Source organism: Buteo buteo, chromosome 2 (genome assembly GCF_964188355.1).
Source record: "Buteo buteo chromosome 2, bButBut1.hap1.1, whole genome shotgun sequence".
In the NCBI taxonomy this organism is placed as follows: domain Eukaryota; kingdom Metazoa; phylum Chordata; class Aves; order Accipitriformes; family Accipitridae; genus Buteo; species Buteo buteo.
The window spans coordinates 48,323,459-48,350,148 of record NC_134172.1 but is presented as its reverse complement, the minus strand read 5'-3'; the positions used below and the strand labels follow the sequence as shown (position 1 = coordinate 48,350,148).

The 26,690-nt window shown below is 44.4% G+C and overlaps 1 protein-coding gene across 8 annotated transcripts in view; it reads right to left on the bottom strand.

Moving 5' to 3' along the window:
* PDE1C (phosphodiesterase 1C) overlaps positions 1-26,690 on the bottom strand; it is a 254,737-nt gene that overhangs the window by 76,105 nt on the left and 151,942 nt on the right. For all 8 annotated transcript variants that reach the window (XM_075053744.1, XM_075053693.1, XM_075053710.1 and 5 more), the window contains 5 exons: positions 16,573-16,674; positions 15,146-15,266; positions 9,327-9,408; positions 4,031-4,151; positions 2,645-2,820 (listed from right to left, as the gene is read on the bottom strand). In XM_075053744.1, the coding sequence (XP_074909845.1) occupies positions 2,645-2,820; positions 4,031-4,151; positions 9,327-9,408; positions 15,146-15,266; positions 16,573-16,674 (602 nt within the window). The remainder of the gene's footprint in view (positions 1-2,644; positions 2,821-4,030; positions 4,152-9,326; positions 9,409-15,145; positions 15,267-16,572; positions 16,675-26,690) is intronic.

Genomic DNA, 26,690 nt, shown 5'->3' with positions numbered 1-26,690 from the left:
ACACTGGTTTGATGGGGGTCAGCAATTTAAATTACTGCTGTGTGGCAGGCCCTGCTGCGTGGCAGGCCCTGCTGCACATGGCTAAGACAGGCAAGGCAGATGGAAACGGGTGCAAAGACTTGCTGCAAGTCAGGAGCAAGAGAGCAGCTGAACAAATGTTTTGATGCAAGGGCTCTTCCAAGAGCAGTTCCTTAGTCCCCAGTCCATACAAGGGTACACTGAGCCATACATTTGTATAGATCTTTCAGGATAAAAAAATATGTATGCTTGTACTGCTAAATGCACCCAGAAACACAGAAATTATGCAAAAGTCAGTGAATTCAGATGAACAGAAGCTGAGACTGCTTTCTGAATCTTTGACCCATGAACTGGGACCCTGATCCCAGTTATTGGAGATGAAGTTTGGCAAAACCATAAAGTAAATCAACTATTCAGGGCTAAACGTTGTCAGAAAGGTAAAGATAAAATGACCTACTCCAGGGGTCCCATGTCTAATATGCAGACTGGTGAGCTCTCTGCTTTCAAGTGATCTATTAATTCTTCCATAGGCTATTCTCAGGAGCCACTAGAAGGACTTTTTTTATGAGGCAACTGAAAATAAAACATTTTCCAGCTAAAGTATTAATAACCAAAAATTTATCATCAGGATACTTTGTAAAGAATGGCTATGAAATACTGCATCAATACATATTACCAGTAGGAGCATTAGTTAAGCCATGTATGCACATCCACTTGAATCAAAACTTGACATTTACATGTGCACATTTGGAAAAAACTCTTTATGTAAAGCAGTCACTGCAAGTGGGTATAAAGCACACTTAAAAGTTAAATATCCAGAATTTATTATGATCTACTCTATATATTTGTTTTAGGTGAAATATAAGATGGATTTTATTTATTTCCCCAGAGGTCTCTCTTGCGTATAGGATTTTCATCTAGTGGATCCTTAGTAGACAAGCAAATATGTATGGTACATGTTGAAATGAAATCCTTAAAACTAGTTAACTGTATTGGCTTCATTCACTCAACAGTCCTATACTGTGAGACACTGACCGTGTTAAATGCTTTGCTTGTTTTGTTAGCTTTAATTTGTTTGGTCCACAAAGAACCAGGAAATAGTAAATACTGATTAAAAAAATAAAAGCTTTAAAAAAAGCCCCTGGCAAATAAAGAGATTTTGAATTACGTTTCTGTTTTCATTTTCATGGAATGCCTAGAAAGGCTTTTCCTGAATGGCAAGTTTTAATCACAAAGGAAAATTTAATTTGAATAATAATGCATGCTTTTCTGCACCTTTAGACAGGCCTTTCAGTTGGAGAGGAACAATGTGCTCTGGCAAATAGGAGAACTACGCCAAACCTTCCATCGGCCCTGGCGCCAAGGCCACATAATACATTAAAATCGAACTCCTTCCATTTACATGAAATACAACAACTCCATTAAATAAGGGTTTGAGTAACAAGCATTCAGCTCAGATAAGAAATTGTATCACAAACAGTTTCATGAAGAAAAAAGAAAAATCAGTGATACATTGAAGCTTTTTTGGTTCCAAAGCTGATCTAAATCACAGGAGGGCTCAAGACGGCCTTGGGCAATCACCCAGCACCTGGAGGCAAGGGGCAGTTATACCTATGTCATTCTCAACAGATGGCTATCATTAGTTCCGAAAGGCCTCCAACAATGGAGATTTGCCAATGTCTAACTTATTATCAGTTTATAATCACCTACCAATTTTTTCTCCTCTTAGCAGCCCAGGGTATTTGAATAAAAAAATAATTCCCTTATTTTGCAGCCACAGTAGTCTTCAGAAAACTGCTTTCAGCTATAAATCTTCTCAGCTATAAACAACAGTTACCATCATTCTTATTGCTGTACTCTGTATTGTCTGCAACTGGTCCATATGTTTCCTGAACTGGAGTGGCCAAAATTGGACACAGGACTGCTGTGAGGGCCTTGTTACTGCTGGAAAAATGGGAAGAATGCCAGAGGAATCTTAGAAGCAAGATGTGGGGTTTTGTTTTTGTTTTGGTTTGGTTTTATTTGGGGGTGCGGGGAGGGGTTGGGGGTCTTTTTCAGTAGCATGGTAATATTCAACCATGGTCAACTTGCAACCAACACAGCTGTCATATTCTTCTGAAATATTTGCAGTTCCTCCCAGATTAATGACATCATGAGCATTTGCAGCACAGTTCCCAATTCATTATCCAAGTTATCACTAGAAATAGGAAACCAGCTGTGAATCCAGAATATCTTGTCCTTCTTCCCTGAACTATCATATATACCTCTTTCAGTCTTAACAGTGAACAATTGATAACCTATCTCTACAAATGCTGTTCCAGCTATTTTTGCACCCACCCTGAGTCTGACTCATGACTTTAGGGGACCTCCCTTACAATTACTTTTTTTTCCTCCCATTGTCCATATCCTCTTCATTATGTACACTTACACCATGTAAGAAGAGTATAAGGCACAGATGAGTCACAATATTCCTATCTTTCTGAACTCAGTGTAGGCTGTTGACCTTGAAAAGCAGATTCTTTCAAACTAACAGTGCTTACTTGGAGAATAATTTGATTGAAGAAGAGCCTGAAGAAGAAGAAGTGAAAAGAATTTTTATTCTTTCACTAAGAAGCCTGGCTGTTACCTTTGGTGGCTTGCGCTTTCCATTTCTCCCGGTTCTGCTGCACCACCTCAGTCCAGGTGGCTTTAAAACATTTGAAGTCCACAGTGAGTATGGAGCAGTTGAGTGAGGCACTTCCTTCGGACCCAGTGCTCTTGACACTTGATCTTTTAACTTCGGAGGGATTAATGCTATTCAGACTGAGACACAAGATCACAAACACAGAAGAAATCAGTATGCCATACACCCAAATACAGCTAAGAATAAATAATGACTGTAAGTCTAGATAACTTAACAGAGTCAACCAGGAAAATAAAAAACTAAGCTTGATTCCCTCATCCTCCCCTCCCTCCCACCCACCCCAGGGCAATGATGTTAAAGCAAACACCACAACCTGAGCCAGTATTAGAAATAAAAGGCAGCTTTTCCCTGCTTATTTTTTGGTATTCACAGTCCCTAAGAAATAGAATCGCCCAAAGTGTTGCCATTACCTTTATTGTGCATCTTCACTCCCTAAATATTAATTGGAGAGTCAGACAATTCTAGAAATCAAATATGTCAAAGGAGGAGCCTCCTAAAATTCACCATGGGAGCCATTAGGCATAGGACAGGAGGCCAGCCTCTGTCCAGGGCTTGGTGACCTCAGCTGAGGCTGAAATCAGGCACTCATTTCAGTTACACACCCTACAGTTGTCTTTCAAGGATGGACACTTCATTGCACACATATTGATATAGGCAGCAAAACCACTGATGTAGAAAAATATTAGTGCTTGCTCTTTGTATAACAGCCCAAGAGTAAAGAAGTCACCTGGGAGAGGGAGTCCTGACTTGGTAGCCCTACTCTAGGGAGCACTAGCCATGTGGCATTTGAATCCCAAGACATGCCCTGTCCATGAAACTACTAAAAGAGTAGTTTCTCTACAACAGCAGAGCAGGTTGAATGGGCCAAGAGTCCTTACAGCTGAATTCCAGGTAAATTCTGGTCGTACTTCACACATTTGCATAACCCTAAATACTGTCACTAAAGTGTGCTTATACACCCCAGTCCTCTTTGGTATTTCAATCTCATTTATACTTCTAGACATGAAGAAATGAGTGCCTCCAAACAAGTCCCTCTACCTTCTCTTTGACATTAGTGACTGAGAGAGCACTAAAGTTCACCTGACTGCATGGCTACAACCATCTGTGTTCACTGCCTTTGGAATCATGGTGCCATCCTCCCCTTTTGCCCTCCCCTGGGCTGGAGTTTCCCTGCAACAAAGTCACGTCACAAGGTGAGCTGCAGTGTTGGCAATGCAGATATGGGGCTTTAAGCCACATAGAAGACATATGCTGCGGTGGGGAAACCGGGGGAGTTGGGTGCAATGGCAGCATGTGCAGAGTGAAAGGAAAGGGTGCATGGTTATTCACCTGGAACGCCTGAACCCAGACATGCCAGAACGGGAAGCTTCATCAATGAGCGGAGTCACAATCTTCTCAGTCATGTCAGTCAGCACAGTAAAAGTGGGTTCCACAATGAAATCAATGAAACCTGAGCAGAAACACAAGCAGAGTCAAGCAGGCAAGATGAGGATTTATGTGGAGTCACTGCGTCAGTGATCACAGACAACCACACTGTAAAAGAGAGAGTAAAAAAATTATACCTTGAAAAAGGGATAAGCAAATACTAGAAAGGGAAAATGGAGTTATACATTAATCCCTGACCCAAGAGCCTGGATATAGCATGCAATAAAAGGTACCTACTTCAACACTGAAAGAAACTGTGGCAAATCAGAACATAAACAGATGCAGCAGAACTTGTTTTATATGAGGAGTGTGATATTTAAGCCAAATTCCTAGCAGATTTGGATAAAGCCCAGTTTCAAAGACGAACTCTCTAAAAGCAGAAAATTAATGTAACAGTAATAATACTGGTAAGCTTTGCTGGTGTGGAGTTAACATGCAAACCTCCCTACTGCATATCAGTGGGTTGCTGTGAATATTCACTCCTCAGTGCTCGGCCAGCTTGCTCTTGTTCATAATAAAAGAGATTTAGATGCTCCCCCCCGCCCCTTTTTTAATATAAGGAAAGGAAAAAAATAAAGGGCCAAATAATTTCTACTTCAGTATACAGTTTGGCAGAGATGAATATGGCTCTGATCTGAATATTGGGAAAGGCAGACTGAAGGGCCCTGTGGCCATAAGCTCATGAGATGAAGGAAAATCAAAGTTGCACAGAAAAAATGTGAGAGTGAGGAGCTTAAAGTACCTTACACCTTCCCCAAAATTCTCACCTGGGGCAAGGGCTATTTCTTATGTTCATTTTAGCACTTCATTTAGCAAATTTCTTAGCGCTGCAGGTAGCCAAGAAAACAATGACATCCTTAATCCCTCCTAAGGCACATCGGGATTCAGGTCTTTCCCTACTGTTACAATTTTTAAAGATTTGGTAATTATCAACTATTAATTATATATTCATACTATTATAATTTCCCTGACTGGGTCATGTTATGTTTCTATGACAGACCTTGGCAATTCTAGGTGATTACAGAAAGATAAAAGGAGAAGACACCACATGGGCCAGGCATCTGAATTCACAGATGCTTTTATCCACATCTTGAGTGCAAAGCAGTTGAGCACCCTTCCAGTTCCATTTCCCTCCCCTGATTTTTGCTAATTTTCTAAAAGGATGGGTAATTAAGTGTATTTTCATGCCTAGCCAAATTAAACATGTTACTTGCAAGTTCTCAGAATTTCATACTAACATTCCATAAATCCGGAGAAAATATGCATTCAGTCTTATCTGAACATCTGAATCGTGTGCCTCCATAACACTGAGATAGTCTTATCTATTCAAATTTAGGGAAAAAAGAACTCCATTCCTCCCACAGAGTTAATCAGAAATGTATGCAGTATAAAGACACAATAGAAGACTGTGTACTAGAACATAACCCAGATAATCCCAGCAAACTTCCTACAATTTTTTAAAAGTGTGCCACAGGAATCCTGAGGATAATGAGAACTTAATTTACTTATGTGTGTGTGTCTGCCTGTCTATATGGCTCTTCTATTCCTGTTCACTCAAAAAAATTTTTACTTCTTAATGACCAAAGAAACCCAAGCCATGGTACCTTGTCACTTCTGCTTGGCGAGTAATACAACTGCCATTTGCTCCATCACCACTAACAACCCTGAGACATGCAAATCTCTGATATCAGACACTTGACTGTGTCACTAACTTCAGCAGCGAGGTGGTGGGATCCACTTCCTGCGATACTCAACACTTGCACATAACTACAAGGTCCAGTTTTAAGTGTCTAAGAAACAAGTTTTCCCTGGGAGAAGTCTTGCATTTCATCAACAAAGACAGGCAGGGGTGGCACAAGGGACCACAGGTAAACTCAAAGACAGACCTAGGAGAACCTTTCTTTGATAAGTGGTATTTTTATCTCTATTCCCTAGAACATGAATAAGTTATTCAACTGTTACCTTAAAGTAGGGATTACAATAAAGTTGGGAAACATAATCTGCTATCATGGAAACAAAACCTAGGACTTTATTAATAATTACATAACTTATGCCATATTCCCAAGTGGCTCCCCCTGCACCGTGTTCTCTCTCTTCCTACCTAATGACACTGTGATTTAAATATGGTGATTTAGTTTGCTAATTAAAAACCCTGTATATCAAATGATGAACCTGGGTTTTGAAACTTATTAATGCTAATGACCATTTTATCATCCTTTTTCTTCTTCAGTAGAATGAGCGTGTTAAATATTTCTGTACCCCAGTGATTAAGATTATTTTACCAATTAACACTGCATGCTGAGGGTGGATTCCAGGCACATGCCTAGTGTTCATTCATTCCACCTGAGAACATCACCATGGCAAACACTGGCTAGAGGACACTCTTCCTAAAGCACACCACCACCAAAAAAAAAAAAAAAAAAAAAAAAAAAGAAGAAAAAAGAATCATCAGCATGCACTCATCAGCCTTTATCAATATTTTCTGAAGCTGCAATTTTCTTTCTTGCCAGCCAAAGGACAAAAATAAAAGGATGCTGCTACATTTATCAGCTGCAAAAGAGGACAATGACAACAAAGGCTGATCTCCAGGCAACCAAGCTTCCTACAGTCTGAGACAGACAGAGAAGCTTTAACTCCTGATATTCTTGTTGGGAAATACAAGCCTTGGTCTGGTTTTCTTTGTGGTTTGTTTGTCTCCTCCACTCTGATAAGCAGCCTGACTTCTGGACATGAATCTCCCGATTTCTGTACTTTACTGTGGTACAGAAATATTTACCACACTCATTCTACTGAAGAAGAAAAAGGATGATAAATTGGTCATTAGCATTAACATTAATAGGTTTTAAAACCCCGGTTCATTATTTGATATTCAGGTTTTTTTAATTAGCAGTTTAAACTGAACAATTTCTTCACAAACTGAAGCAACAGGAGAGAGATTCTTTCTTTTGAGGAAGTTTTTGTTGTTAGATTGTTTCACTTCCATGGAAAAAGTCTGTACTGCAAAACCTGCAGTTTGCATTTGTGAAAAACTTGTGTTAATGAAAATGCTTGCCCACTGTTGTTGCATCCACAGTGACCTTAGAGCAGCATACCAGCAACTACAAACAAGTTGAGCGACCAGAACAGGATTTCTAGGCTCTGTCCCTGACAGAACCAAGAGCACAATTTTATTTCACAAGGGACAGAGGCCTTTTATTTGTGGAAACTGATGGCTGCTTGCTGCAGATAATAGCACAATTTGGAATTCAGTAAGAACTTACTTTTGCAAAGAAATGTAGTAATTATTATTCCAAGGAACAATTAGTTAAGGCTATTAATCAGGTAAATAAATGAATAGGAACAGATTATTTGTCTGAGAATCTAGCCTACAATTTTGAAAGCCTTACCTCAGCAGATAGCCAGAAAATATAAGAGGTTTTAACAAAGGAGATGTTACAGAAAGACACTGCCAATATGTGCAGCAGACTGAGAAATTAAAATTTTATGATGTTAGAAGGCAAGATTTATAGAAAGTAGCCTATTAATGTCAATGGATTAGTAAACTGCACAAATCGAATACAATAACAAATAGTATATAACTAAATAAGGATGCCTTTGCACACTGAAGAGTGTCTCTTTTATAAGGTGGAATTGTGCTGGTGATGGTTTAATTCATCATTAATTTTGCAGTGGCTTGACACAAGGGACATCAGTGCAGAAGTTTCTTGGCTCTCCTGGCCTTTCTGAGCAAAGGAGCACAAAAGAAGAGGACGAGGAAAACTGGCTTCCAAGCACACACAACCCTGCATAGAAGGATCCTGTGGGAAGCACAGCTCCTCTTCCCCGTAAGGAGTGAGGGACATATCTGAAAGCTGATAGAAGGGATGTGAAAGAGAAGTCTCTACATGCGCTTCTCTCCACACCAGCCAGAGAGAGAGAGAGTTTATCTTCTCCAACAGCACAGCAGTAGGTGTAGTGTGCCCAGGAGTCCTCAATATGGGTTTTAGCTGAGACTGCAGCACTTCAAGTTTGCTGCTGCTTCCCTCCACTGAGGTGCTAGCTGAACACAGTTGTACTGTGCTCTACATGCATTCCCACTCTTCTGGGTTACCATTGCAGAGGAGTAAACACTACAAGTCTGGCAACCAGGCCAGGCTTTCATAGGGCTTTTCAAGTTCAGATTCTTGGCTGAACTGTCTAAACTTCCAAAGCTAGAAAAATCTGGGATGGGGTCCCTCGTAGAATGGCTTGCCTAACAGGAACAATGAAATAATTTTAAACAGAAATGGCTCTTAGCCACAGATATGAATCTGAACTTTCCTAGGTTCAGGGATATCTTTGTCTTATTCTTTGAGAGAAATTTCATACTTCAAATTTTTTGTTTGTTTTCCTTTAATACATTTTCTCTCTTTCTGCTTCTGGTTTTGATTCCTTCATTTTTGGGGTCCGCATTACCTTTCTTTTGTTACTCCATTTGGCTCCCTATTCTCCAGTTGAGGTTAGATCACTTCTTCTGTTTAATTCGCTTGCTTCCTAGGTATAAAAATCCACCCACAAATCCACCTTTTCTGCTGTCTTTTTTTGCTCCCAGTCTCCTGAACAGTTTTGTTTCACTCAGCCCCTCTTGTTTTCTCACCAAATAACAGGCTTGTTGTCTCATCCTTCTCCTACTTCTTCACTCAACAACTGGAGGACAGGTAGAGAAATAGCTGTTGGTGAGTCTGTAAAAAGATCTCTGTTTCTGAATGGGTGGAGCAGAAAAAGGGTTGCTATTTGCTCAGCTTTAGTGAAAAATATTGGCTGGCTTGAAGCACTGAGACAGAAAGGCTGGGGGGAATAAATGGAAAAACACATAATAGGTTTTGCCCAGGTCATCAAAGGGACTGACGTTACATTTTCATATCCACCAATGATACTCATATCACAACATGTTGCCGTGTGTGCCTCATCTTCATAGCTCAGAAAACCACGGAGTAGTGTCATAACCAGGCACTGTAGTAATCTCTGCAGAGGCAACTTGGTTACTGCATGGAACAACCACCATAGATTTAATGGCTCCTCAGCTTTGAATTGTTGATCTGGGGAAAATAACTCCATTGCGCTGTATCTCCTCTCTTTAACATAGTTCCAAATGATGTGAGAACACCATGATCTTAGCCCTACAGGGAGGAGTAAGTTTTGCTTTCAAGATGCTACTTTGTGTGCACCAAAAGGGACATACCTATTTGAGACTGAGCAACCATAGTAGACTTGCGATCACACAGTGGAGAGAAGGGAAGCCCTAGTTCTGCTTCTTTGTCACCCTGGAGAAACAAAATTGAGAAGAAATTAGAAAAAGACAAGACACATTGCACTTTGATATCTTAGGTCATGACTGTAAAAGCCTCTCATTTTACTTTCTTTAATTAAGTTTTGATTTTGGTTAGTTGGTTTGGGGTTTTGTTTTGCTTTTTAACACAAATTGTGGAGAATTTGAGTCTGGCTGGAGAAGTTGCAGCCCAAGTATAAGTTGGTGAATTAAGCATCTCGATTCTAGTGAATCTTTCCTCAGACCTTTCCCTGACTGCTTGGTACTTCTATGCACCAACTAAAAACCCACTTGAGCACAAGAACGCTTCTCACTGCTGTTCTCCAGAGAACCCCAGCAGAACTCAGTTCTCAGAGCAAACCTTTCAAGAGACAACATCAGTGTCAGGACTGATTTTTTAGGGCTTGCACTTCTTTGCATGTCTTTTTTAGTCTTTCAGGTAAGGAATTCACAGGTCATAGCTGGCCAGATGCAGATTACTTTTTTCTTCCAAAGGAACAGTGACATTTTTCTACAACAAAGTAACCTGCTCGGTTGATGTGGGGTGAGCAGTGGACATTGTCTACCTGGGTTTCTCCAAGGCTTTCCATACAGTTTCCCACAGCCTCCTCCTAGGGAAACTGATGTGTTATAGTCTAGATAAGTCGTCTGTGTGGTGGGTGGGGAACTGGCTGACAGGCTGCACCCAGAGGGTGATGATAAATAGCTCCTTTTCAAACTGGCAACCTGTCACAAGTGGGGACCCCCAGGGATTGATATTGAGCCCAGTGCTGTTTAGTATCCTCATAAGTGATCTGGATGGTGGGATCAAGTGTACCCTGATGAAGTTTGCTCATGATACCAAACTGAGTGGGGAAGTGGACACTTTGGAAGGGAGAGCCACCCTGCAGGAAGACATGGACAGGCTGGAAGAGTGGGCTAACAAGAACCTTATGAAGTTCAGCAAGGACAAGTGTGAGGTCTTGCACTTGGGAAAACATAATCCAAGAGTGCAGCACAGGCTAGGATCTACCTGGCTGGGGAGCAGCTCTATGGAAAGGGGTCTGGGGGTCCTGGTGGACAACAAGCTCAATATGAGCGAACAGTGAGCTGCTGCAGCAAAGAAAGTCAACAGGATGCTGGGTTGCATTAACAAGGGTACCACCAGCAGAGGTAAAGTCATTATCCCACTCTGCTCAGTGCTTGTCAGGCCACACCTGGAATACTGTGTCCAGTTTTGGTCCTCACTAAGCAAAAAAGACGTGAACAGGCTGGAGAGGGTCCAGAGAAGGGCCACAAAGATGATCAAAGGACTGGGAAGCCTGCCTTTCAGAGGAAAGGCTGAGAGAACAGGGTTTGTTCAGCCTTGAGAAAAGCAAGTTTTGGGGAGACCTTATCACCATGTTCCAGTATTTAAAGGGTGGGTACAAATAAGATGCAGACTCCCTTTTTACAAGGAGTGACATGCAAAAGACGAGGGGTAATGGGTACAAGTTACTCCTGGGGAGATTCCGACTGGACACAAGAGGAAAACTTTTTACAATGAGAAAAATCAGCCATTGGAATAATCTCCCCAGGGAAGTGGTGGATTCCCCAACATTGGACACTTTTAAGATTCAGGTGGACAGGGTGTTGGGCCATCTTGTCTAGACCGTGCTTTTGCAAAGAAAAGTTGGACCAGATGATCCTTGAGGTCCCTTCCAACCTGGTACTCTATGATTCTATGAGTCTGACATTGTCAACATTTTACTTAAGTACAAAAGTCCAAATATGCTTTCCAGTCCCCAGAACTGAAAGTCCTTTGCTAACATCACAAGATGGTGCAGAAGATCAAGTTTTATAACCCTATTTTTTTTCAGTCTTTCAAGCTGCATATTCTCAAAAAGCCTTTTAACTTGGTTCAGTCACTCTATAACATATTGCTTTATGCAGAGAAGATATGTAGGATGACATAGTTGCAATACTCTCCACTGAGCATTCACATTTAAATCGCCTGTTAAATATACTAGAGAATCAATTCCCTAAATCAGCAGCTCACTTTAACTGTGCTGAACTTCTTGCCAGTGTTCTGACTAATGTTAAATGGAAGCTAAAATAGCCAGCAAACTAACCAGAGAAAAACTTGTGCAGGCATAAGAAGAGCTAAATTCTTCTTCTTTTTGTTAATACAACACACATGAAATTGGAGCACAAGAAGCGTTTTGGGTGGAACAACAAGCAATAGTATTCTTCTGTTGCAGAACAATTCTGCTTTATGTTAGGAGTCTGATAGACAAACATCAGGGTAAAACAGAAACCAAACACAGAAATATTTCCAAGTAACATTCCTTTACTATGTCTGCTGCATCTCTCAGGAAAACTGTCTCTCAATGCCAACTCTTACCTAATCATCATTCTTCTCTTACTCCTTATGCCTCTTAAAAACCCCAGTGCCTAATTCTCTTTAGGAAGGAACCCCTAACTGCCTTTCTGACTGCTCAGAGAGATACCTGAATTCATCTAAGCTATTTGAGCAGCTCCCTCAGGGCTAGCTAAAGTGCATTAGTAAAACAAATTAATTCATGTAAGAAGTTTGCTTTAAGAGATGCTCACCATAGCTGCTGAATGTAAAAAACCAGTATTGTACTCAGAAGCATCATTCACACCTACAACATGGTTACTTGGTGTGGGAAGACCTGTGTAACATCACAAAATACTTGGAAACCAATAGGGCTGGGGACCTGTACTGATATAGGTTAAGTCAGGCTTTAGAAGGGCAACCAAGCTGGTGATGGGCCTGGAGCACAAGTCTTATGAGGAGCGGCTGAGGGAGCTGGGGCTGTTTAGTCTGGAGAAAAAGAGGCTGAGGGTAGACCTTATAGCTCTCTACAACTACCTGAAAGGAGGTTGTAGTGAGGTGGGTGCTGGTCTCTTCTGTCAGGTGGCTGGAGATAGGATGAGAGGAAATGGCCTCAAGTTGTGGCAGGGGAGGTTTAGATTGGATATTAGGAAAAAATTCTTTACTGAAAGGTTTGTCAGGTATCGGAACAAGCTGCCCAGGGAAGTGGTTGAGTTACCATCCCTGGAGGTATTCAAAAAGGATGTAGACATGGCACTACAGGACATGGTTTAGTGGGCATGATTGATGGTTGGACTTGATGATCTTGAAGGCCTTTTCCAACCTAAATGATTCTATGATTAAGTCTCTGCCGAGCACACAACAGAAAGGACAGGAGATTGTCTACAGGTGAAGAGCATAAGGAAATAAATACCTAATCTGAGGCCAGCCCAGTTTCTTATCACCATGGTCCCCTCTGGCTAGTGGTACTGCTCAGCTTGTGAGAAATGTGTGTTGTTCTTCTGCTGCTAGGTCAGGATGTATTTATTGATCTAGTACTAATTAACTTCAATGAACACAAGTCTATACTTCATGGTAAGCTTAAGGGTTTTCCTGAAGAAGGAATTAATACTGCATCTGAATTTGGAACTAGAATACAAGTTTTATATAAAAGATTCATCTAAAAGTGGAGGCATTTGTCATTCAAAACTAAAGTAGGATTTGTTGGCTGAAACAAAATTATTCTTATGAAAACATAAAATAATAATTTTGTCTTCATTACATGTGTAAACCAGATCAAAACTTGGGCGTTTTGTGGTCTCATATATAGCTAATCTTCATTCCCTCACTGGTCTGTAGGGGACTCAGCAGTGGTGTATTTTAACACATCTAGTATAATTTTGAGCTAGAAAAGCATAAACATGCACAGATTTTTCCCTAAAATGTATGTGAAAACCATCCTACTTGCATGAGCCTCCTGTGTGGCAACACAGAGACAGCTGCAGGGAAGATGTATCTGCTTCCACCTCATAAACCCATTCTTGGTTTGAAAAACAAATTAAAGGATTCATTTCAAAGCAAATTCTTGCAATGTCCTTATTAAGAAGGCATTCCCACAATGCCTTTAAAAATAGATGCCATTTAAAAAAATTGTTAGAACTTTTTAAAAATTATCATTCATTTTTCTTTTTTGCATTCAGATTTACTATAAAACATGAGGTTATTGAACTTTGGAGGGAAATTAAGCATTTAGTTTTCTGCTTATTTTAGTAATTCATACTGGTGAAAAGTACCCTAAACACTCCTAAGTGCTCTGTTTACTTTTACTTTTCTTTTTTTAAGGCAGGTCTTTAAATGCTTTTAATTAGTCACTTGGGGAGCTTATATCTACCACACAGAGCTTAATGATTTGTCTAGATTTGTGGGTCTGTCAACAAGCAGTCCACTGTGAGCTATAAACTAGATCAGTTCATTTAAATAAGAGTAATGCATTTTTCGCATCTACCCCAATTATATTAAGTACAGTTCTACAAAGTACAGCTACCTAAATCTCTTTTCTATAGTTCTACAGCTAAGTAGAATGTCACATATTCTATATTTTGCTAATTTGAAACACATATTAGCTTCCCAAATTATAATTTCTACTATGTTGTATTGGTTTTATGTGGCAAGGTTTTGGTAGCGGGGGGGGTTACAGGGGTGGCTTCTGTAAGAAGCTGCTGGAAGCTTCCCCTGTGTTCGAGAGAGAGCGAGCCCATACCAGTCGGCTCTGAGACGGACCCGCCGCCGGCCAAGGCCGAGCCAATCAGTGATAGTGGTAAAGCCTCTGTGATAACATTTTTAAGAAGGAAAAAAAGTTGGGAGAGTGAGAAACAGCCGCTGGAGAGAGGAGTGAGAACATGTAAGAGAAACAAGCCTGCGGACACCAAGGTCAGTGAAGAAGGAGGGGGAGGAGATGCTCCAGGCGCCGGAGCGAAGATTCCCCTGCAGCCCGTGGTGAAGACCCTGGTGAGGCAGGCTGTCCCCCTGCAGTCCAGGGAGGTCCACGGTGGAGCAGATCTCCACCTGCAGCCCGTGGAGGACCCCACGCTGGAGCAGGTGGGTTCCCGAAGGAGGATGTGACCCCGTGGGAACCCCGCGCTGGAGCAGGTTCCTGGCAGGACCTGCGGATCTGCGGAGAGAGGAGCCCGTGGAGCAGGTTTTCTGGCAGGACTTGTGACCCCGTGGGGGACCCGCGCTGGAGCAGCTCTCCTGAAGGACTGCACACCGTGGAAAGGACCCATGCTGGAGCAGTTCGTGAAGAACTGCAGCCCGTGGGAATGGCCCACGTTGGAGAAGTTCGTGGAGGACTGACCCCGTGGGTGGGACCCCATGCTGGAGCGGGGGAAGAGTGTGATCAGCCCTCACCCTGAGGAGGTGAAGCAGCAGAAAATAACGTGTGATGACCGTAAACCCCATCCCTGTCCCCCTTGTGCCGCTGGGGGGGCTTGGTGGAGAAATCCGGGAGTGAAGTTGTGCCCGGGAAGAAGGGAGGGGTGGTGGGAAGGTGTTCTGAGATTTCGTTTTATTTTCTCATTACCTTACTCTGGCTGATCTGTAATAAATTGAGCTAATTTTCCCTAAGCTGAGTCTGTTTTGCCCGTGACGGTAATTAGTGAATGATCTCTCCTGCCCTTATCTCAACCCGCAAGATAACACCTATATCTAGAGGCAGTGTATCAGACACTAACTTCCCAAGAGGCATAGTAGCCAGCATTACTGGTGCCGTTTTCATAGACACTGAGAAGTGCCAGAGAAAGTTTCGTATCATTTAGCAGGTTCTTGCATAAATCAGAGAAAAAGGAAAAGATCTGTGTTCATATTTTCCTACTTCCTTGCCCAATCCTACACAGTTCCTCTGTGCTGCAGAAATACAAAGGAACTTTCCTATCTTTACCTGTCTGAAGAACTCCTCTAGCAGAGACATGGTCCAGCGATGATGGAGATCCCAGGCCTTGGCTGGATGACTGATATCTGCTGTATGCAACAACAGTGATAAGGCTTTCGGCTTGTCAATTCTGAAAACCCAAAGGATCAAACAAATTAATTGTCTGCTCTTGCAGTGGAGAATGACAAAAATTTCACCTAAGCAGGGAAATGAGATCACATTAGAATCTTTGGCCAGAATATTAATGGAGTGATTTCTATGTTGACAAAATCAGACAGCTATGAAAGATTGTCTAATTTCTCCAAAATACACCATTCCTGTTGTAAAAGAGACATTAAGAAGTGCAAAAAGAAACTTTGCTCAGCCTTGCTGAGCTCCTTTCCAGGATTGCCTGTCTGCACAAGCAGGCTTGAAGAGCTGCTGTGTTCCCCATTTCAGCTGGGCTGCATTTTATGCAGCTCAGAAAAGAAGTTGGTCCCTACCATCTTACTGTAGTAAACAGTTAGGATCTGATCTCAGGGGCACTGATGAGTCTACACAGTAACTGATAAAAGTTTCCCTGCTAGAAAACTAGTGTGAGGTCAGAAGGAGATCCTTGCAACTGGTTCCACAGAACAAAAAAGGCTGCCTATTTCTTAAAACCATAACCTGAGAGGCTAGCCCAAGAACCCAGTAAATAATGCTTCCTGGGATGGGTAGTCTCGTTTTTTAATTCCAGCTTTTGACTGTCTGAAATAGCTGGAAGAGTTGTAGCTTTTGAGAGGACCAAGTGGCTGGCTACCCTCTGGTCTGATACAGGTATAATTCTGGGAGGCTCTGGACAGACCTGTGTCCAGGGTGAAAAAATGACCATAACTCAGAGCTTTCTGCGGTATAAAAGGAATTTTATGGGGAAGAGCTGTGGACAAAATATGACAGCTCCCAGTGGTATATTGGGAAGAAGAAAAGGCCTTTCCCATTCTGCTCCATCTGTTATTTTCGAGTCTTTCCCTCAGTGGATCTCAAGTTGTTTTCATCTGTCCTCTGGTTATGGAGCAGGCCCCTTCCAGAGGTGGCAGCTGATACCATCTGCAGAAGGGCAATGCATTGTGTTCTGCAGATCCTATAACCTTGAGTCATACTCAAGCTGTAGAGGTCACTCAGCTGGATCATGTCCTTGATGTTACCCTGATATGCAAAGGGAAATGCCCAGGGAGGCTTATCCCAACACGGGACCTTTGCAAGCTTTGGTCCACCAGTACAGAATAGAGTTGTGTGTATACGGGGGTGCCAGTCCAATCCTAAGTGAATTCATTCAAAATTCAACAGCAGAAAGAGAATTTATGTGGACATCAAAGAGAATGAGGGCCTCTGGAGAGGTGCTTTTGAAGTCAAACACAATGGCAAAGCACCAGTTGAAATGCAGCTCCTCACTGCAGTGTTGTGAAGTGACTCACCCTTCTGGCTGCTGCAAAGCATTCTTCATGGCTTTGATTTGCTGGAAGTGACAGGACATATCGGTGGCCAACACCATCTCAATCACTAGAGCTCTGAATTCCCTTTTAGATGGCATCACAATGAGAGGAGCAAGGAAAGAGAAACACAAAACCCAGCATCAGACACACTCCAATTTCTTTTGTTGTCTATCTGTAAATTATGGACAGTACTTCTGCCTTTGTATGTCACTCTTTCCATTACCCCTCTTTCAGGGATGGGGAAAAGGATGAATGATTTTCTACACAAACACAGGAGTGGGAGGGATGCAAATTAAGCCAGGTGGCTAATCTGCTAATCTTTGCTAAGAGAAATCCTGGATGTTTTTTGAAGACCATGTTAGTATTAGTACTCCTTTTTCAATTAAGCACAAACCTCTTAAATTGATTTCTTTTATAGGGCATTCTTAGAAGGAAGTAAAAAGACTGTTTAAAGCCTCAGCATGAATCAGGTGAACTTTTGAACCTGAATCTCTATCCAATTGACTAAAACTGGTTGATACCTATGTTAAAAGTTTAGTCATATTATTAAAGGAAAAACAGCATTTTGAAAAAAACCTCCTAGATGCATATATGCAGTCAAGACCTTTGAGAACCTGCATTACTTCGCTGATATTCATTCAAACTATTCCTGTATGAATTTTTGTTAAGCAAACTTCTTTAGGATCCCATTGCAATTCATTTGCAGATAATACAGATGTCCTAGACATTTTAAAATATCACAACATTCTGATCTAGAACACAATACAAATTTATTTTCTCTTTCTCTCAGTTCAGCTATTCACAGGTTAACAGAAGAAGAATAGCCCAAGGTTAGCATACCAGCTCATGATTTGGGAGATTCAAAAATGGGTCAGCTTTCATTTAAAAATAAAAGTTACCATTCTTCTTTTCATGAATGTTTCATAAAGGACATGGTCTATTTTCAGCATGCCTCTCTTGCCTCTAGTGGCTGTGCTCAAGTTCCAGCCCCAGGCCACTGCTGTCTAGAGACACAAGACTGCTATGCTTACCCCAGCCCACAGGTGACACATGATGAGTTCCCCCACCAGGAGTTCTGCACGCACATTAAGATGCATCAGCTGGCCTTGCTCTTACCCCCGTGCACCCACCTCTTCCACCCCAACATTATGTACAATCAGTTGCATAGCCAACAGCATTCAAGATGATGATATGGTGGCTGAAAACAAACTTATTTTAAATTATTTTGATCTTTTTTTTTCACCAGTCCTGGTCAGTTCCCTGGTCTGGTTCATTCCCAGCAGCACAAACCTCTCTGTCAATGCAAACAAGAGATGCAGAGAACATGAATGCACAGCAATGAACTTTTAAAAGAAGAGGGTGTGATTATGCTGTGGGAACAATTAGTGCTTGGGATTATTCCTGGGAAACAGCAGACACTTCACTGCACCCTCTGGAGTGCAACTCCATCATAAGGGACTGCATGGGAGACTTTGTGCATAGCTTATTGCAGTAAGAATGCAAAAGCAAAGGGCTCAGCTCAGGCAAATGAGTCACTGACTTCAGTCCCAGCATCTACGTATGCTCACAAGCACACAAATACTAGTTTCCCCTTCATAGATGTAAATCTGGAATATGCACATTCGCTGACCTCTGCACATATTTCAGAACATTGTTTCCTCTGAACCAGAGAGGAAGAATACTTCAGAGACATTAACAAAGAAAGTATTTTAAGACCAAGGAGCTCTTCTTTGTCACTTCAAACAGCTGGCATCACAACAGCAGGTGACTTTGAAAGGCATGTGGACACAGGTAATTTACTGGACATAGGTAATGCATGAGAGAAAATCTCAAAAGGCATACCCTGGAGGACGATAGGTTTGTGCATTTGTTGCCAGGTGGAGCTAAGGCTGAAACCTATTACAGAGAGAATTGAGCACAGGTATTTTGCCTTTTCTTGGCTTTGCTTCTCAGTCACATCGGAGCCTGGGATACACAGAGCTGTTACTTTTTGCTCCAACCAGCTTTAGCACTTTGTTTCTGCCATTGTCTTCTAAGTCTACACACCACGTTATGGTGCTGCAGTCTGCATGCTGCATAGCAGCCCTGGCCCAATAGTCCCCAGAAACTCTTTGCAAGAGGTGTTTCCACTGAGGTCTCCCTGGACTGTATTTAATGATGCTAATAATGCACACAAGCCCCTCCATGTTTTACATGACACCCTTTCAGAGTGATCTGTCTTTACTCGGGGCTAGCACCTTTATATCAGAGAAGCACAGTCTATGTAAAAGCAGAGGAAAAAGCAGAAAAGCAAGCCAACTGAAACAGTTTACCTTTCAGAAAATATATTTTACCATCTCAAAGAAGAAAGGAGGTAAGAGAAGAGCCTGCACTACTTTCAAGTGTCTGCACGTTGCTGTGAAACTGTGCAAAAGTATAGCACTGAACACAGAGGCTTTATCAATGTTATTAATATCGACATATGGTCAAGAGGCAGGCAAATTCAGCTTTCACTTCCACTGTTACCAGTGAGACTATAAAGTCAGAGAACCCCCTGCTATTCCTGCAGTATCTTCTCCTCCTTTATTCCCCATGATGCAAACCCAGGTTTGTATTCAGGAAGAAGTTCATGAAGAACCAAAGTCAATTCACTCAAATAGTAATTGTCCTGAGTGATTCACTAAAGAACTTGACTCAAGAAAAATTATCCAACTCTTTATCATCTATCAGCTATATCAAGCTGATATAGGCAGGCACGCCCCTGAGTTCATCTCCTCCAGAGAGTCACAGTTGCACCGGGCTAGAGTATTCACAAGCATGGTCATATCAGAACATTTTCCAATAAAGATTACTTGCCTATCAACTCAGGCCAAGGAAATGTCCTAGAGACAAGCTGCCCTCTGACCATTACTACCTAAACCTATCTCCTGTTTTCTTCCTGCTCACGCGGCATCATGGCAACAAGTACGGTACGAATACAGAAAAGGTGTCCTGAGATCTCCATCCCCCAGAATGCTTTTCATTACAGGAAAATGACAGCGCTCACCAGCACCTCCTCCCCACCGACGCCAGCTCGCTCTGTCACCTAAAAACTTGTAAAAATCTAACCCACAGAAAAGACAAACAATTCCCTAAAGACGCGGTCTGCACAGTGGCCTTGACAGAGAAGCACGAGCCAGAGGGAGAAAGGAAACTAGTCAATAGCGGAGAGATGACACCTTCCCCTGTGACACCGGTGCACAGTTTAGAAGTCGGTATTGCCTCCTCTATCTGTACAGGCCACAAAAGCAGAGGACTGGGACGACACAGGAACGAGGGGCACGTTGGGATGCGCTGTCACCGTGGCAGCACAGGCACGGCCAGCCGCCACCAGAAACACCTTCGCAGCCAGCTTCGTCTTCCTTCTTCCAACCACACCGCAGTCGGCAAGATTGCTCTTTGCAGACTGCTGCTCATTGAGTCGCTGTGGAGGAAGGAAAGACACCTCCCTTCCCTCCTTAACTGATGCGGTGCTCTCAACAGCTTTGATGCTGTCCGTGGGAATCACCTGATGGGAGGGAAGTACCTCCACACCCTTCCCCCTAAGCACTCCCCTGAAGAGCCCGTAGCCAAGATCAAATCGGTCCTGCGTGCTTGTCTAGAGGCAGACTGATCTGCAGCTCTTCTCTGAGCAACGCCAGGGCAGCTCTGGCTTCATCTTCAAGCACCCGTTCGGTAGCTGAGGCAAGAACTAGCCGGGGACAGCAATCCCCCATGGGCCTTCCCGTCCTCAGAGTGAAAACCCCACCTCCAGGCCCCAAGGACCTCCCTCGGTGGCCCCACAATGGCCTCCTCCCGCCGCCCCTGCGCAGCGGCCCGGAGGACGCCGGGCCCTCTCCTCCCCTCTGCCCCTCTCTGCTGCTGTCAGGTGCGGGGACGAGGCCACTTGCAGGCAGCCCAGCGGCTGGAGGGTAATGGAGACTCCCCGATCCTCCTGGGACACTGTGGCCACCGTCCCGTCGAGGGGACCCCAGGCCTGGCACAAGGAGGGGGCTGGAGCTGGAGCCCAGGGCACACAAGGGCAGCTGCAGGGCAGCCCCGGTGCCTGAGGGGCAGCCTTTCTCTCTGGCAAGCAAAATGGCCACCCGGAATGGGGCATCATGGGCCACCACACCAGCCACCCTAACGGCCTTCCGGCACAGGAGCTGGCAGCCCTGCGGCCTGGCCCACAGCTCGCTGAGCAGCTACAGGCTCCGACACCATGCGTGCTTGGTAGAGGAGGACCCGGCGAAGCGAGGCGAGAGCCCACGCTCAGGGGCAAGACAGAGGAGAGGTGCTCGGAACCACTCAGCATGCCTCCGCAGCCCAAAAAACGCAAGCGGGCTGACGGGAGGAGCAGCACCTACGGCAGGCGAGTCGAGCCCATGGAGGTCGGCCTGCCGCACAATGGCGACGAGCCCATGGAGGTGGGCCCACCTCCACGGGGGGAAGAGCCCACGGAGGTGGACCCACTTCCACGGGAGGAAAAGCCCACGGAGGTGGACTCACCTCCACGGGGGGAAGAGCCCACGGAGGTGGGCCCACCTCCACGGGGGGAAGAGCCCACGGAGGTGGACCCACTTCCACGGGAGGAAAAGCCCACGGAGGTGGACTCACCTCCACGGGGGGAAGAGCCCACGGAGGTGGGCCCACCTCCATGGGAGGAAGAGCCCACGGAGGTGGACCCAGCTCCCGCAGGGCCGATGGGGCACCACACCACCATGCCCGGGGTTCCTCCAGCAGCGTACTGCCCAAAGTGCCGCAGGACCGCCGGGGGCTCTCCGGGACCCTCCGAGCAGCCAGCTCCCAACAAGCGGCGCCAGCCCTAAGCGGGCCAGAAACAGCCACGGCCGCTCGGCAGGCTCAGCAGACACTTCACCCGGCTTGACAGCCGCAGATGAGCCCTGCTTGCCCACCCCCCGCCCCCGCCCCTCCTCAAGGGGGGCCATCTCCTCAGCCCTCAGCCCCGGGGAAGAGGCGAGGAGAGGGGCTGCCATCTTCTGGCCGGCAGCACCACTGCACCAGGAGGAGTCCCTCGGAGCCCACTGGAGACTGCCGGACGCTACCGCAGACCGCCGGAGACCGTCGGATGGAGGGAGAGAGACCGACCGCCGGGGACCGTCGGATAGGGGCAGAGAGACCGCCCCAGACCGCCGAACACCGCTGGACATCGCTGGACGAACCCTGCTGGACATCGCTGGACGAGCCTCCTGGACTCCCCTGGAGCGCCACCCAGGTTATTGGGGCCTGGACGTGGCATTTGGTCGCTCTGAGGGTGACAAAGCCAGTGCGGGGGGGCTGTCCTCAGCTAGCTCTCGCCTCAGCTACCACATGGGTGGGTGAAGATGAAGCCAGACCCACCCTGGCACTGCGCAGAGGGTAGCAAAAGAGGGTCACCAAAGAAGGGCGATGCCCCATCCCTGCAAACATTCAGACGGGCAGTCAGCGCTTTAGAGAAGCACAAGCCTCAGTTCTGACCGGAAGAAGTTTTGACAAGATTGGGCAATAAACAATTAAAAAACCCAATACAAAACAATAAAGCCCAATTAAAAAACAATAAGCCCCACTAAAAGCCAGTTTAAAACCCAAAACAACGCTCTCCTCTCTCACTCGGCACTCTGGAGAGTGTACGCGGACTCCCGTGTCCCGTTCTGGTCTCCCCAGGACAGGAAAGACACGGACAAACGCAGTGCGGGCCCAGCCCGGCGCCTTCGGGATGGTGAAGGGCCGGGGCATGTGGCACACCAGGGCAGGCGGAGGGAACTGCCGCCGTGCAGCTGGGAGAAGAGAAGGCTCAGGGCTGGGGCTGACCACTGATCTTCCACAATGCTGGAAAGCAATTGCTTTCCTGACCCAATACCACATAGAAAACCATCCTGGTGATCTCCCACAGTGCTTCACTTACACTAGTTTTGGTACCCAGAACAGCAAAGGCCTCGTGTAAAAAATAAAATATATAAATAATTAAACAAAAGAGAGAGAGCTCCATTTCCCCCAGCTTGCATCCCTCCTCTCTTTGGCAGGGCACAAGCCACGGGCTCATCTCTCCTACCTGCTTGATCAAACAAGAAGCGTGAGAGCACTCAAGTGCGAGTGTCGTTTGCCAACACGCAAGGAAGCGGCCTCGCATCTCTAGTTCACCAGACAGGTGAGAAAAAAGCTTCACCTCAATGCTAAGAGTAAAACACAGAAGTGGAGCTTTGTCATGAAAACTGGTTCTACAGGAAAAAATACCTCTGGGAGCTCCTGAGCTCCTCTGGCTTTAAGGTCTTTAACCCCACAGCCAGCAGGGAGCAAGCCATGCTGTCAACTACTTTTTTACACCTTGGTTTCCACTCAATAGCACCGATTGCTTTGCTCCCACGTGCAGCCATGGAGCGGACTGGCAGGTATCCAGCACAGGTTACTGGAGCCCAGGGCTTGCTGCAAACCAGGGAACACACAAAACTGACAGTCCTGGTGCACCTCAGGGACTTCATATCCAGTTTGCTTTGTACATAGGTGAAAACACTGGGGCGGTGGGGTTTGGTTTGGTGTGGCTTACGAGGGGGTTTTGGCTTTGGTTTTCTTTCTAGCTGCTACATCATCTCTCTCCCTCTTTGAGGAAAAAAAAAGGCAACCTATTCCATCGCTTACTCCTGTATTTTCATGCCCTTCCAGTTCTCTCTTCTTTAACACTTGCCTAGCTTTATTGCGCTCCCAGACAGAATAGGAAACCCCATTCGGCACCCTGGCAAGAGGGGCTAGAATGAAACAGCACTCATTCATTCACAGATGAGTTGCGGCTAAATTACTAACACACCGGAGAAGCAGCGCGGTGGGAAAAGGCAGTTCTGAACACACACAGGCAGGAGGGCTGTTTCCATCCAGTCCCTTTTCAAACCAGAGTAGCCGCAAGTGAAAACTGCCCTTCTTCAACAGTTTCAGGAGAAAAAGGGGATCCATTTGCCCACCATTATAATGCAATTCGCATTACTCAACGCTCTATTATTCTTACTGACTACAGCCTTCAGTGCATTTTCATTAACTAAGGGCCCTAAAAGCAGCAGGGACCAATTTAGGATCTCACGGGAGGGTTTGGGTACGCATCTGTAGTAGTTGCAAATTCGACCTAATTCCTCTTTACTTCAGACACAATCAGGAGCAACTGACACACCTTTGGTCAGAATCGGGCAGTCTGGGTCAGGTCTCGAGACAGACAGGGCCTGACTCCTTCCAAATATGTCTTTGGTAAACACTGCAATCCACAGGGGCAGTCTACATTCAACACAGGAGACTGGGGACATGTTTACAGCAGGCACTGGAGCACGTTACTCCTCCGCGAAGAGCATCCAGATCTGCCTTCAGAATTGAAAGCAACACAACTGTGGCAATCAAGAGACCGTATGCACAAAAGGTTGCTCCCGAACGCAAGTCAGTTCAGCTGGCTTTGCTGTAGAGTCTGGATGGAGAGCAGCATCTCCAGGGCACGGCTCTCGTCATCCTCAGGTAAGTGGAATGAATTGTCCTTCGGAGGTACTGCCTCGCTCCCGTAAGTAAGAAGAAAGCTTAGACAATTTGCTTCTTCACATGAGGTGAAATGAATTCCAACAAAAGTGAGTTGGCACAATCACCCAGCAGAGCTGTGGCAGAGTGAAAAACGGAGCTTGGGTTTCTCATTTGTCCTCTTTTAGATCACTGTTTGTGGCAACAAAAATACAGTCACATGAAAGTGGTCGCTACTGAGAACTCTGTTATGGCTCTGCTAGGGCTTCAGAATGGGTTTTCTTGCAGGTCCCCTCAGTGAAGAGCCCTTGTGGACTCACAGTCTTTTTTACAGACCTGGGTGTGCTGCTTGGCTGACTAATTAGGGATTTTAATATTTCTCCTTACACTTCCATATGTTTTTTCTCATGGTAGAACATGCATTTCCCTAAGAGCAGAGGCCAGGAGCCAAGCAGTCATCACATTCTCACACCTATAACCTACCACTGAGAAAAAGTTACAAGCTACCAAATTTGAAAAGAAATTCTAAGCTAACTTGCCCATGCCTTTTACTAATCCCTGCAGAATTAGGGAAAGGAACAATTAGGTGGAGACAGCAGGTTATCAGGGAACAGGGTCAGGAAAAGCAACTGGAGAAGAGGGAAACCTGAAGTGAATTGCATGGTTTAGTACTGTCATATGCTGGATAATAACTCCTCCTGTGGCCAATGTCACAGCTTTGATATTTTTTTTTTCCTAACCAATGTCCTGCAGATGATTCATGTGGAAACATGGTATCTGGCACAGTCCCACCAGCAAGCACAGTTTTACGGTATCTTTACTACTCATTGTTGAGATAGACTCTGGCTGACTTTATATCTAAATACTTCGAAGCCTTGCAGTGATCCATCTGGCAAAGACCTTCATTTCCTCTTTACCATCATTACTTCATGGTTTTACCTTCCTTGCCTCAGAGAACATCACATCATTTTGTTGGACACTTTGTTAGATGTGCCTTTGCTCCGTATCAGTGTCCACCTTAGAGCTGTATCCTAGTGAAGGACTTGCATCCCCTTGCACTCATGGGAAAGGGACAGGAAAAAGGCCACTTTAGATCACTTAATCCCTATGCTAGGAACCAACCTTAACATCTCTTGAGGTGAGGTATTTTGCTCATTTTGTCCAGTTGAAGTCTCAGTACTTTATTCTTACAGAGATGAATAGGAAAAACGCTACATTCAAGGAAACATTTTCAATGGCTGATCCTCACTAAGGGTGTAACAGTCAGAATAGGTATGTGCCCATCCTGAGCGCATAGAAACAAACTTTTACGAGAAAAGGCTGTGACTATGCAACCATGCACACGCTATTATGTACAAAAGAAGGCTCTGATCAAATTTGTCTTCAGTCAAAAAACATTCAAGGTTTCTCACCACAATCTCGAAAGGAGTAACACTGATTGACAAAGAGGGCTTAGAACTATTTGAGGGATGAACCCCAAGCAGCTTTACTGACAAAGTCAGTATTGCATTAAAGGTTACTTCCCAAAGCCGTACTCCAATACAGTGTTAAGGAGCTCCACATGTTCCAGATGCCTTTTTAATCCTGTACTTGACGGTAAAGGCTTCGCGCTAAACATACTCTGTTTCAATAAACTGCATGGAAATTATTAACAATGAAATACAGTGCCAGAAAAGACATCTGTAACAGTATCTTGGAAAGCATCTGTTCACTTTGCTGTCACTTTATTGTCTCAATTCACTGTGATCTAGTTTTGGTACAGTTTCTTCATTTACTTCTTGATGATTTGCACAAATGGGATGCACGAAATGAGGCAACTCAACCGATTTTCACATATTTCATAAGCGACAGAGGTTTTTATAAATGGAGAAGAAAATGTAGGTTAAGTACTAGCAAGCATTCAACTCTGTTCTCCTTGACTGTAGCCCGAAAGATCTCTTTCAGTCTCATCTGCTTTCCTCACAAAACCTGTGCCCATTTATTTCCCAGCAGTAAAATGTAGCTCCAAGTTTCTACATTTCTTTCCTGAAAATATATTCCCTAACCAGGTGACTGAATACCACAAAAGTGATAAAATCCACGTAGACATCTAGGATTGCAAAATACACTGACCATCAGATTTTCTCTTACTAGTAGTGTGAAAAAAGCAGTGAGAGCTCAGCTCAGAAAGGCACTTAAGAACTTGCTTTCCAAAAGCCATTACTCGGACCTTTTGCCGAGATAGATTTATCAGGTATGTCTACAAAATTAAAGTTCAATTTGGACATGCTTTAATAGTTTCCCAAAGCATCCTTCAATACTGACAGTCCTATTTTTGAGTGCCAGTCTGGGAACCTCTGGGCTTCTTGGTTTTCTTCTCAACACCTCAGATCCTGCTCAAGTCAGCTGATGTTGCCAGTGCTTCCCAAATGGTTGCCCGTGGGACTTCAAACTGGCAGTCAAAAGCAAAAGCACACAAAACCCACAATGTTTCGGAATTAGAGCACATCCAGACAATGGCCTTTATCTGGCAGCCACTGCTTGATCAGCAGCTACAAAATAATAAAGCCCTACTTGAGAGAGAACAAAGCAGCAATCCAAGCCACTCCACATTTTTGCTCAGGCAGTTACAGTATTTC